The 13,956-nt window shown below is 38.8% G+C and overlaps 1 protein-coding gene across 2 annotated transcripts in view; it reads right to left on the reverse strand.

Annotated features, from left to right (window-relative positions):
• The window catches only part of KPNA1 (karyopherin subunit alpha 1), a 58,539-nt gene that overhangs the window by 13,255 nt on the left and 31,328 nt on the right, over positions 1-13,956 (reverse strand). For both annotated transcript variants that reach the window (XM_053936607.1, XM_053936608.1), the window contains exon 11: positions 11,982-12,107. In XM_053936607.1, coding sequence (XP_053792582.1) covers positions 11,982-12,107 — 126 coding nt within the window. The remainder of the gene's footprint in view (positions 1-11,981; positions 12,108-13,956) is intronic.

The raw sequence follows: 13,956 nt of genomic DNA on the forward strand, positions 1-13,956 counted from the left end.
GTGATAGAAGCCAAATGAACACTTGGGCAGCAGCTTTAAGTTTCTGGTAGCTCCTTCTGAAAACAGCCTTTTGCAATAAGATTAAAATTAAACCAGTTTTGTTACACACCTATGACAAGGATTTGAAGCACTTTGATAAGGATCATTCAAACAAGCAAGATCTCAGGATTACTTTTTTAATCTACCACTTTACAAGCATAAATCATCACAGAACAAAGGGAAATCCATAAAAAGCCAAACAGATCCTTTGCACAGAGCTCTGTAGAAGAAAATAGATTACATACAGCAAAAGCCACAGTCAATTCATAGTGTGAATGGCTAACCTGGTATAAATAAAACAATTGTTTGATATTTCTTTTATCCTTCCTGTTTGTCCGGGCATCCACACTGCCTCTGCTTCATAAATCTCTACAGCCTCTCAGCTGTACCAACAGGCCCATTAACACTGTCTCCTATGCCAAAGAATCCACACTTCCGATACAGCAATCTGGGGTCCTCAAGGAACCTATTACTTCCACCAGGCCATGTTGTATTACATTTGTACATTCCCAAGAATATTTCAAAAAGGTATCCTTAACTGAAATTTTAGAACATGACTGCTGAAAGTGAGAGGTCATAAATAGGAGCCAGCTATTTAAAAAAAATTAAAAAGATAAAAGGAAGTATCTTAAAAATAGATGCATTTTACCCCCTCGCATATTTTACTGCAAAAAACCCCAATTAATTTGTGAAATTATCACTGTAGGGTATTTGGAACATGAGAACATCTGCTTCATTAAGGTTATCACATCAAGAACCTTTCCAGCTCAAAGGCAGATACAAATAACAGGAAAGTAATAATTAAAACACATAGTGACACAAACCTGATAGACAAGGGATAAGGAAACAATCACAAAGAAGAAAAGGTTCCAGTCACTAATTAATAGGTCATTAAGAATCTACAGGCAAAGAGCCAGCTGGACTTTGTAACTGATGACAGGGACAAGTGGAACTGTGCAAATCTTAGTAACAAATATTTTCTTAACTATTTTACCACGTAACCTCTCTCTCTGTCCCACCTGAGCACTGTAAAGATTAGGTGCTAGCAACTGAGCACAATGCACTTTGGGCCAGGAATTGGACCAGACCTCAGGAGAATCCCTTGTGTCTGTGGGGCCAGCAGCTACAGTGGATGGGTGTGTCTCAGCAGCAAAACGGGCCATGAAACCAGGTCCCATAAAATGTGAATATGGGGTCAGCAACTGGTGTCATGTCTTGGATGAAAGGGTCACCTGCAACTGGAGCAGGTGAAGGTCTCAGCATCAACCACTGGGGCAGGATCACAGCCCATCAGGCCCATGTGCCTGGATGCCAGCTACTAGAGGGACTGGAGCAAACTTTATTGAAGATTCCAGCACCTCAGCTGCAAAGGGACTGCAGGTCACAGAACCCGTTTGCCTGGGCACCTGCCGTGTGTGGTGGGGGAATTTATGTTATTCCCAAAAGCAGTGGTGGGTATGGAAGATCACAGTATACTCAGATTGCTGGCAAACTGACTGGGCAGCAACTGGGAGGTCCAGGATCCAGGACATGGACAGAGGGTTTGTGCTGATATTCAGTGGGTCTGCAAGCATGGAGATGCCCAAGACAAACGTCATCTGTTTGCCAGTGAGAATCAAGCTGAACCAGCCAGTGAGTAGAACCCAAGCAAGGGGAGTTAAGAGAGGTCCAGATGCAGCCATGAACAGCAGCTGAGCAGAGAACCCACAATGGTACTTGAGATGTCTATGACTGTGCACCTAGAGAGTGAGAGTGCAAGTTTTTTCTCCAGTGAACTTCAGTCCTCATCAGATGGAGAGGAGAAAGAGGACTCGTCAGTCTGCACTTTGGCTTTATGTGAGTCCAGAGAATTCTATACAAGGATGTTCTGAAGCCCTCAGAAGAACAATGTGTTACAGGACGTCAAGCACTGCCTGCTGAAAGATCTTGATATGGATCTAGGATAGGGATATTTAAGGGCATTAGGATTTTACTATTGTGGCAAAAAACAAGCCAAAAAATTCTCATTATCACTTCTTAAATCCTCTACCCAAAACAATCCTTTTACAGGAGATTCATTTCCTTAGAAAGTATCTTCTTAAAATCAACTTCTATAATAAATACTAAAATCAGAGTATATTACATGATAGCGTGCAACTACATAAGCACATCTTATCTCACAGGCAGTAACTAACACTTGAGTCTTTTTACTGCCAAAAAAATTGTTACCTTAAAATATTTCAACTTCAAACTTGTAAAATAGAAAGACAATTTCAGAAAAAAAGGAAACTACCAACAGGAAGTCAATTAAGTGGGAGAAATACAAAAGACTGTTTTCCTCAGGCTCAATCAACTTTGAACTCTTTGCTTCAGTGCTTGGATGCTCCAGTTCAGTGGGTAAAATTACTCTTCTTAAGAGTGGAGAAATACACACTTGAACCTTCTCAGAAAGAACTGAATCCAGATCTCACATCTCTTGGCTGAGTGCTCTTACTTCTATTTCTACTGCATAAAATGCTATGGGCACCTTGCTTTGTTTCTGCTCTACAATGAAATTGGCTATCTTTACCCAAGCAGAACAAGTTAAAGCACCACAATGAATCACAGAGTCTCATAAGGCACTTCTCTGAAAGAGACTGACTCAAGAGAGATGATTACCAGTCAGTATACTTTTCTGTTTTCTGCTGCTTGACAGGCAGCATAAGTGTTGCCGTCTCACCCTAGCATGAGTCTTAGTGAAAGGTTCTCAACTCTCTCTCTGTAACACAGCCAAGCTTTTCCACTAGCACTCTCTCAAACAGTTGAAACCCTCAGACCTCAGATTTATTAAAAAAACCCCACCATTAACTAGGTGAGAAAATGGTCTGCTTTAACCTTAATATCTTCACTAGATTTCAAAAGTCTAGTTAAGCTCAGCAAGGGAGGAAACAATAAAGTACCAATACAGAGTAAGTGCTAGGCAGCATCTATTATTTACACCCTATGACTTGTAGCCTGCCCACAGTAGTTACTCTTGAAAGCACATTAGAATGCTTAAGGATTCCCATCTCTATGATATTTTATGTGGGAACAACAGTTACTGTGGAAATAGGTCATGTTTCCCTTTCAGGTAAACTTCTTTTAAGTGATAAAATAGTAAATGGTAAAATAGAATTTGATTTAGTTTTTTTCGGTTTCGGTTTTGTTTTTGTTTTTTTTGAGAAAAGCAAGCCTCATGCAGAGCAAAACCCTAAAGAAGTATAGCAGGATGAGGCACTTAAAACTTCTAAGGACTTAGATTGGCTTAATTCAAATTACTTTACTGTTTTAGCATTCTTATACTGTGTATGCCTGACATGGAAGTGTGTTGAAGACTAAAGGAGTGTAATGCATAGAAAATGCTCAAGTATAGCTTTCAAACAAAAGGAACAGAGTTAAGAGATTTCAGTTCAACAAGAACTTGAAAAACATTAAATAAATAAAAAGGTTTTAGGCTGCCACTACTAGGCACGGAAGTGCTATCTACAAAATACATTAGAAATCTCTTTTTTGCACAACAGGCAATCTAAAGCCCATCCTTTAATACATTAAACTAACACTGAAGTTTTTGCCCAGCTGCATCCATCAGTGTTTGCTGGAACTGAATCCCATCTGGAGTTGTAATTACAAGTCTTTTGGAAAACCAAAACTAAATTTTAACTGAAATTAAATTTTAATTGAAATGTTAACTTTCAAATTTGATTTGTAATGCTCGGTACTTCAGCAAACCTGACCCTCACTTCTGAAGTGTCAACTTTTCTGTGTTTGGTTTGGGGTGTGTATGTTGTTTTGGTTTGGGGTGGTTTTTTTAATACTTGGTATCCCAGTGGTGTAGTCCTCTAGGAGGGTTGCCTGTCTCTTGGAAACACTCTACCTGTCTTATTTTAATCAAGCTTCTTCACTTCACAGTATTGGATTTTTAAAGAGTGAAGCTAGATTACAAAAATAAATTTTCTAAGCACCATTAAACCTGCATGGATGTTTAATCTAAATATTATGTAGTTGTTCTTAGGGAGGTCTTCAGCCATAGTATATTAAATTCATATTTTGAGCTCGTCAATACCCTGTGAGAATCTGCTTCTCCCCCTTTGGGTTCCCACACCTAAATCACTTGTGATATGCAAACACACACACACATTTAGTACGCGTGTGCTGGCATCACATGTCTACGTATCATTCATCACATAAATGTGAAAGCAAACAAGTCGTAGACCGTGATTTATTCCCTGCTCCTGCAAGGTCTCTCATTACCTTTAACAAATCAAAATTACAGACACCATCTAATTGGCAGCTGCAAATACAGCCCTACTGCTATGATCTCCCCCTCCTGGCTGGAAATTTTAGTTCATAGAAGCTTCTCAGTGACTTCTTTTCCAGTTACCTTGTTTATTTATTCAATTTACAACTTCTTCATAAATAACTTAGCAAATATTCGTAAGCCAAAACTACTTCAGACTATGGCATGGGTACAAAGAACACTGCCTTCCTAGAGTCAGAGGGGATGCACTTCAGATCTCACTTCTAATGAACCTTTATGCTGTTGACACAGACACCTAAGCCTATATCCTCCAAACTGTGTATGAAGCAAACTTCCAGCCAGTTTACACAAGGCTGTTATTGCCATCACGAAGAACCTACAGTATGATGAGCAGTACCTTTTTGAGCTCTCTCCTGCTTTTAGAGTCAATCCTAAAAAAATCAAATCAAAGAAAGAAAAAAACCAAACAGACCAACCAGCCTCCCAAAGGCAGTAACACACCACTGACTGCTGTGGTTTTCAGACAGAATAAAGAAATTAAAGGTATTCTAGCTCTGCTGCCCTCAGTGTGGTATAAGGTATCCAAAAGCCTGAAAGCAGATTTTGTACTTAAACACAAAGTCAAACCTGAAAGAGATTAATCTTTGACTTTCACTAGTCTGCAAACAAATATGACCTTGTCAGCAATGCCATATTTTGCTCTTAATGGATATACCTTTTAAAGTTCTACTACCACAAATAGCATGTTAAGATTCTTAGGTTACTTATGCAAACTATGACATAAACTAAACACACTTTATATTTAAGGTAACTTGATGCCTGTATAAACCACAGCTCTGTGTGAATCATGTAACTTCTTTTCCATGTCCCCAGTACTGCTTTTGGAGTGGTCCCCAGTGGTCCTTTTGGAGAAGAGCCTCTGACAACTCTAACCTTGTAACTTCCACCACATTTTGTAAAAATGCATTTAATTCCAGAGTTTTTAAAACTGACAAGCAATATATCATTTGCTACATTTGCCCATGTCACTCTTCTGCAAGGTTAAGTTAAGAAACTCTAGAGGAGGAAAAATATGGCACAGATCCTGTTGCTACCATGCCTATCCATACTCAGACCTCTGGATGTTCTTGTGAAAATTTAAGGTATGTTAGAAAAGAAGTGAGAAGTTTCTTAACCTGTCAAGAGCAGAGACCTCCTATGATGTCTTCACTTTCAGACATGGAAGACTGTGTCTGATGTACTGCCCTCCATAGCTTTTCAACGGGTAGCGAAGTTAAGCCACAGAACATTTTCTGAGGTATGTGATAGCCTTTCATACCCTTCAGAAGGGTCGACAGTCAGGATTAAGCTTCAGTTGTGCAGTTCTCCTTCTGACTCCCAGGAAGATGTAGTTCCCCTTCTCCCTGACTGGGGAAGCTATCCACTGAAGTACAGCAAAGCTGTATACAAACTAGGAAATTAACAAACAAAAACTATACTTAGTGACAATCACGACTGCATCAGGATATACACATCCACCCCAAACCTTGAAAGCACAGAAATAAAGAGGGGAAAGACTGCTGCATTCCACCACACTTTTCTGTTGCCTAGGCACTGTTGATAACACACTCTGAAAGGCTTTCACTTCCACCTTTGGTGGGGAAAAAAACCCAAACCTCCTGTGCTTCAGTAAGAGCCACCAAAGACAGTTCAGCACGCACTTTCACACATTTCATGCATGTTAATTTACACTGCCTTAACACTAGAAAGAGTTTACTTTATGGTGTTGGAGTGCAAATCTAATAGTGATAGGCTGCTGCCTTATCTTTTAGAAATGGCAGTGAAAGCCTTTGGAGTGTGCTACCAAACAGCATTGTAGGCAGTATGAAAGTGGAGATGAATATAAAAGTCCTTCCCTCTGACTTTATATTTCTATACTTTACAGTGGGTGTATGGAGGGAGTGTAACCCAATGCAGTCTTAGACAACACTAAATATAGTTCTGTCTGTTAATACTGGTTAGGTAAAATTCCTATTAGATTCATCAAAATATTGTAATGTCTTCTTGGTGTGCAGAAGGGATTGCTAGATTATGGCTTGAGCACTACCTGAAGTTCCATAGAATTTTAACATCCCAACTGTTCTGAAGCAACAATCAACTAGTTAGATCAGCTGGTAACTTGCAAAAATGTGGGTTACTATGCCAAGCAGATGTGAAAAAAAATTACCATGTGCTAAAATCATTCTTGTCTGATTTCTGGCTAAAGATTGTGCATATTCAAAATCCAGTAAACATCACAGAGAGCGGAAGAGATCTGCTCCAGCTGACCTCTAGTAGCAACTATTGAGCAATTTAGAGGGACTAGGAAGAAAGGAGAATATATAATTTAATTTATAGCTGCATCTAGTATCTTAGAATTCCTTCTGTAAGGAAGACCAGTTCTCAAGAAGTAATGTTTTAATTTGTCACAATGTGAAATTAATGTAGAGAAAGAAAAAAAACCTACCTCAGCTCACAGATGAAACAGGTTCACCCATGAACTTAATTAAATCAAGTATTCATCCCAGATGGGAATTATCCTTTATCATCACAGCAATTAAAAACCGACTACACTTTTATTCACTATTTTAGCATATGACCATCTTCAAGAAACGTTTTACCAAACAGCATTTTTCAATTTCAGAAATCCTTTTTTTCAAGTTCTTTTCAGCTCAAATGTTTACAATGATATTGCCATTAAACAGGAGTTGTCTGAAGTAATACCTCAAAGGCATTTTCTAAGAAACGCAGACGCAGCTGTGGAGCTGAAAGTAGATTTCATCACACCTTGTATCTTACACAACATTCTCTAGGTTGAGACTAGAAACTAAAGAATCAAGGGTCTTTCTGGAACTTGTTACACATCTCTGATGAGACTTTCCTTTCAACACAAGGTAATCATTGCAATCACATCTGCAACTGCCAATTTTACTTCCAAGAAACACTGACTTTGAGCTCTCCAATCAAACGTGTTGTAAGCATTCTCCACTGTGCTTTACTTCACAACTTTCTCTAATGATCCATTTTCTGCAGTTCCAAAAATCAAGGCCTCATGATGGACATGATTTGCAGTATGATATCATTAACAGGATAGTTATATCCTGCTCCCAATCAGAAACACTGGTTTTTAATTTATTTTTTGTAACTGTCAGTTTAGGGTATGCACTTAGTCAGTAATTTTTTCACTAACAAAGCAAGTGTGTGCTTGGAGTTTGAAGGCAGATCAATTACTCTGAATGGGGCCTGAGGGACTCTTAAATGAAATACAGCTTTCACCTTTGAGAAGATGCTTCTTACATTCTTTTTCCCTGGACTTGCGTAACACATCAACACACTTCCAACTTTGTCTGTGACATATCCTAAGGCAGCTGCTTTTAAGCAGGATTCTTTTAAATCCACATGTATTCTGGTGATTTGTTTGACACTTTTCTTCTTGATATAAGACTCCTGAGAATGAGAGCTTCTATGCACATAATCCCAAGTATTTTTCTATGGAGAGTTAAAGGGCTTTTTTTTGCACTTTTTAAAGAGTCGCTGCTAGAAATGAAGATGCAATACTAATGACTCAAAGCATTAATTTCCCTCTCCCTTCTGACCTCACCTTTTCAAGTCACCATGCAATTCTTATCTGTTCTCAATAGAAAGGCAGCTGATTGGTGATAAAATACCTCAAAAGATTTAAAAACTGCTAAACACACACATGCATAGACGAATTATTTTGTTCAGGTAGATCAGGCAAATTCTGTTTTAACAAAGGAGAGGTTATTTTATCCTTACTCATTTTCAAGTAACGACGTGGTAACAGTTTAGAAGACCAAAGATTACCAGGGATACAGATAAAACTCTTCAGCTAAAGCCTCACTTGTGCCTGAGTAGCAAATACCAGGTATAAGAGTACTGTGCAAACAAGGACAGGCATCTATTCCTTCACAATGCGGTACAGTGAATACTTACAAAGAAGTTACAGAAGTGAATACACTACTGAAATAGCTTCTGGTGCAAAATCAAGTTACCTCTAGGATTCTTCATAACTGTATCTTAAGCAGATCAAGAATATGAAAAAAAGAGATCCCAAAGTTTTGAAAAAATGTTTTAACAACAAACTACTTTCCATTGTCACTTCTGATGTCTTTATGGAATAACTTGTATAGGTATCTGGCTTTCTAAACTTTGGAACATCCCTATACAATTACACATCCTGAAGTAACCCTCCAACAGACTTGAGAAAAAAACACAAACTGAAGACAATGTATTTGGTTGCACCGTTCCTCAGAAAATACTCTTAGACTTTCCAGAAAAAGCAGAAATGCCCTTCTAGAGAGAAAATACTGTATTTCAAAGGTGGCTGTTGAAGGGATAAAGAGCAAAAAAAGAAGAAACACAAGAAATACAAAGGCAAAAACATTTTTACCTTGGTACCAGCAGCAGTAACTACCTTCTGAGCACTGCTACTTGCACAGCAATTACAATTGCTGATGTGGGGAAAAAAACAGTGGTACACTTGCTGATTTTACACAACACTTTTTGTTAGAAATTCAGCTAATCCACAGATTAACACACAAACCACAATAAAAGCAGAATCAAAATTCTTGGCTCTCTATCAAGGTTAGACTGGGTAACCATATCGTTCCCTGTATCTGACAAAAAACATGACCTCCAGAGGTAAAAACAAAATCCTGACTGAGAAAACCAGAGCAAATACCACTGTAGGGGTTCCTTTCCTCACAATCCCACTTCCATCTTAGTCACATCTTTACATCAAACAAGAAGGACCTACAGAGCTTTCCACCTTTCTAAGTTTTTGGGTTTTGCCTACTCATTTCCTAAAATAAGGATCTCTGAATGTTAGATGAGCACTCCCTCTCATTTTCAGAAATTTCAGGTATCTTAGCAAAGACTGAAGTATCTTTCACAAAGGTATTAACTTTATTTCCCATGCCTTCTTGAGATGAAGCTCTCACTGAAGGTATTAAAGCTTTATGCCTGCCTCTTCAGCAGCTGAATGTTCTTTGTAAGGGAGAATGCACACTGAAAATTTTCCAAGTGTCACCTGCAAAGGGTATAATACACTTACTCCTCAGGAAAAAAATGCAGCCTTTTCATCATCTTGTGCAAGTTTTCTGCAAAAAGAGAAGTAACTCCACCCCACAGGTGAAGAGGATTAACCACTTCATGCTAATTCTGATCATTCAGAATGAGTAATCCAGAGTCACCATTGTAAGAGCAGAAATCAGTCTGCCTTCCAAGGAAAACAGAGGCAACAAGTATGCCTTGGCTACTTTTGCCAATATATTAAGAGATTTGGTTCATTTTCTGTGTAAATATTGTTTCCTCCAGGTTACTAATGTGTAAGACAAATATTTACAGAGTCTAATATTTCTGACATTTACTGCCATTCCTCAAAGAATAAATGTCTCCAGCAAGACTTTCATGCACCCTCTGCAACCTCTGAAAATACTTTATGTACCCAATGAGGGAAAAAGAATTGAAAAACATAACCTCAGAACTAAATTTGATTTACTTGAGACTGTTATTTAACTGCCTTGATAGAAACACTTGTATTTATCAGATAAAGCCTGGCTTCAAGGCCAGTTTGGATAGGGCCATGGGCAACCTGATCTAGTGAATGGCATCCCTGCCCATGGCAGAGGGACTGAAACTAGATTATCTTTAAGGTCCCTTCCAAACCAAGCCTTCATGATTCTATCATTCACTACAATTTCTTTTTCCAACACTTCTGCAAAAGAGAAGGAATGAGGCAATGTTCTTTGTATTGGGTTTTCATGGTAAGGTTTTGGCAGCAGTGGGGGGAGCTACAGGACCGGCTTCTGAGAGAATCTGCCAGAAGCTCCCCCATGTCTGACAGAGCCAATGCCAGCTGGCTCCAAGATGGACCTGCAACTGGCCAAGGCTGAGCCCACCCGAGACAGTGACAGCAGCTCTGTGATAACTCATTTAAGAAGAGGAAAAAATATTGGACAAAAGTAATTGCAGCCAGAGAAGAGAGGAGTGAGAGTATGTGAGAGAATCAGCCCTGCAGACACCAAGGTCAGTGCAGAAGGAAGGGCAGGAGGTGCTCCAGGTGCCAGAGCACAGATTCCCCTGCAGACCATGGTGAGGCAGGATACCCTCCTGCAGCCCATGGAAGAGCAGAGATCCACCTGCAGCCCATGGAGGACCCAAGAAGAGGTGGATGCCTCATGAAGGCTGTGACCCCATGGGAAGCCCACAGTGGACCAGAGTCCTGGTAGGACTTGTGGCCCCTTGGAGAGAGAAGCCCACACTGGAGCAGGTTTGCTGGTGGGACTGGTGATCCCAGAGGGGACCCATGCTGGAGCAGCCAGTTTCTGAAGGACTGTCTCTCCTGGGAGGGACCCCATGCTGGAGAAGGCAAAGGACTTCCCTCCCTGAGGAGGAAGCAGCAGCAGAAACAACCTGTGAAGAACTGATTGTATTCTGCACTGCCAAGGAGAGGAGGAAAAGAATAAGGAATAAAATCCAGAAAGAAGGGAGGGGTGGGGGAAAGGTGCTTTTAAGATTAGTTTATTTCTCATTATCCCACTCTGATCTTGACTGCTAATAAATTCCATTAATTTCTCAAGTTGAGTCTGGATTTGCCTATGCCAGTAATCAGTGAGTGACCTCTCCCTGACTGTAACCTCAATGAAGCATCCCTTGTATTTTCTCTCCCTTGACCAGTTGAGAAGAGTCACAGAGCAGCTTTAGGGGGACACCTGACATCCCACCAGGTCAAACCACGTCCCTGAAACACAAGCAAAAAATTCCCTAGTACAACTGCTCTTGAACAAAATTCCATATTCAGGGAAAACAAAATATATTGAGCTGCTTCTTCTTCATCTAGCCAAAGACATTTCTCTGGGGAAAAGATATTCCATCTCTCATTTATACCACCTGGAGACAAGTCCTGGGAATTCTTCCTGATGGCTGACAATCAGTCCAGACTCACAACAACAATTTGATCTTTTGGAGTCTAATTGTAATGACTGACATAAGGGAATGGGACTCAGCTTCTGTGTGCTACCACTCAATATGAAGGGATTACAACATTTGGTGTAATCAGAAAGGGCAAATCCCAGGACAACATGTTAGATAGCCTCCATTACTGTTCAGTTTTATAAACAGCAGATTTAGATTTGTCTAAGCACACATGCCTACAATGGGGCATTTTAAGGCCCATTTAAGGAAATTATAAAAGGAATTATAAGAAAATATAAACAGCAATAAAGTACTTTCAAATGTATGTCTGTGTCTGATAGTGAAACAAAGAAATATGTGAAATTATTTGATTCTCAAAGTTTGTAGCCTATTATTTTCATACTTGAGAATTTTTGTATCTTAGTGTCTGTCAAAAGCACAAAGCAAATTATTTAAGACAAAATTTTCTTGAGCTTAGCCGTATTTTGGCATTTTCTACCATTACTGTCTTCCTCCCTTATAATGTGTAGAGTATTAGAAAATTAAATTATTTGAGTTTGGAGATGACTGGGCCATTGATATATTCTAATTACACACAGTAATATACTTCTTGTTTGTAATTATAGATCAGTGACAATGCATACACACAAATATGCACTTTATGCACAAAAAATCACCTGTGTTCCTTCTAGTCTGCAGGACAAAGATTACTGATCATAGCTGAACAGCTTACCTGGATCTGGGCTTTGTTTCCAGCTGTTATATTAGATATTGTCCAGCATGCTTCCTTTTTGATAGATTCTTTTGGGCTGCTGAGCAAGTGCAGCAAACTCTGCAGAGCTGAACAATTCAGAATTACCTGAATACAACACAAAAAAACAAAACAAAACAAAACACACCATAGAAGAAATTTAGGATAAAGAATCACAGGAATAAGGAGTACAATGTCTTGAAAATATAAAAAGCATACCTCATTAAATGATCACAGAGGTATTAAAAAAAAAAACCACTAAATATACACTAAAAAAAAACCAAAAAAAGAACTCCAGCAAGAATTAAGAAATAAATGTTTGCAGGAAAACTAAAGAGCAAAACAACCAAGTCTTTCAGGTAAGAGATTACACTTTCATAATGATTTCAGTGTGATCTGAAAACAAGAAGATACTAAGCATATTATGACCAAACAAAAATAAAACAATTGTATTTTCCCATATTTTTGTACAATTGTAAGCACCAACTACTTCTATTTCCACATCTGCTGGCACTGTGGTGCAGAGTGTGACCAGTGTTGTATGCAGTAACATTATGAATGGACAATTCTTATTTAAAAAATTCAAAAAATTGCAAAACCCTGCAATTTTACAGTGCAGAAAAATTGCAGCAACATTTCCTTTTCCTAAATAACTGAAGTACAACAAAAAATGCCCCAGAACTTGGATGTTACAAGACAGCACCCTTGATTTGTCATGTGTGATAGTGAAGGATTTTTTGACTGTCTAAAAGGGCATAACAAGATTCAAACAATGAAAAATGAACAATCTTTTTTTTTTTTTTCTTTTTGTTTAAATTCAATTCTAACAATGAAGCCAAAAACTGGGAGAGTATACCAAGAAGCACAATAGTTTTGCCTTGTGTAGCAAAAACAGCACCTTGGAAAGAACAGAATGTGTGGTACAGAATTTTATGAGAAATACCCCAGTCAAGCTGAATCATGGTCATGATTTCTGATCATGGAATCTGAGGACTTAATTCCCTTGCTTGCATCCCCCCCTGCTCCATATTCTTAAAATCTGTGTACTCCCCACTAAGATTAAAAAAGCAAAGATTATGGTTCAGGATTTTATCAGGAGTCTGCTGGGACAATATTTTTTTTTTTCTTCATGCATACTATATATGGTTTTAGCCATATTCAAGCACTGCCAATTGTTAATAGATGAAAATGAGAGAAAAAGTAAAAGCAAGTTTTTGCCCCAAGAGAACAGCTCTTGAAGAACTGTCTTGTATGTTGCATTCATATTCAGCAATGTATCAGCTCTCAAAGCTAGGCTCTTCCTTCTGATTACTGATTTTTACATGCATCTTGTATCATTTTTTAGCATACAGCACAAACTGTAGGCAGGACTATCAAACTATCCTATCTATACAGTTCTCTAGAATTTTAGGAAAGCTCATGGTATGCTCCTCAGAAAAAATCATGCACAACAAAAAACTTTAAATTTTTAATTCAAATCTAAGATTCATGCAGTATTTAATAACCTGCATTGCATGTGAATTAGTGATCCCCTGTGGTTTTATCTTTAACGAGATTATGAAATCCCACCTCAGTCATTCTTTATGACTGATCTGCGAAACAAATGCCACTGAAAAAAACGCAACAATGCAATTCAGCTACACAAAATATATTGCAACAATCAAAAAATCATGTTATCTTCCTCCTAGGAATAAGATACTGACAGTGCCCTGATGCTGCTAACTCATCTTTAACTCTCGTCTCAGAGTCACTGAACTACAGAAGCATCCCAGTGATAACCTAGCGCCTCTGAAGCACCAGGTTTCCTGCCTTCCAGTTTAATTCCAATGCAGTGGTGGGAGTCACTGCCTCCTACTGATGCTTCTCCAAATAAATGTCCAGACACAGCTACACACCACCCAAAATATTACCAGACACTTGGTTTTCATCATAATATGACATATTTTCATCATATATA

This window comes from Vidua chalybeata, chromosome 2 (assembly GCF_026979565.1).
Source record: "Vidua chalybeata isolate OUT-0048 chromosome 2, bVidCha1 merged haplotype, whole genome shotgun sequence".
Classification (NCBI taxonomy): Eukaryota; Metazoa; Chordata; class Aves; order Passeriformes; family Viduidae; genus Vidua; species Vidua chalybeata.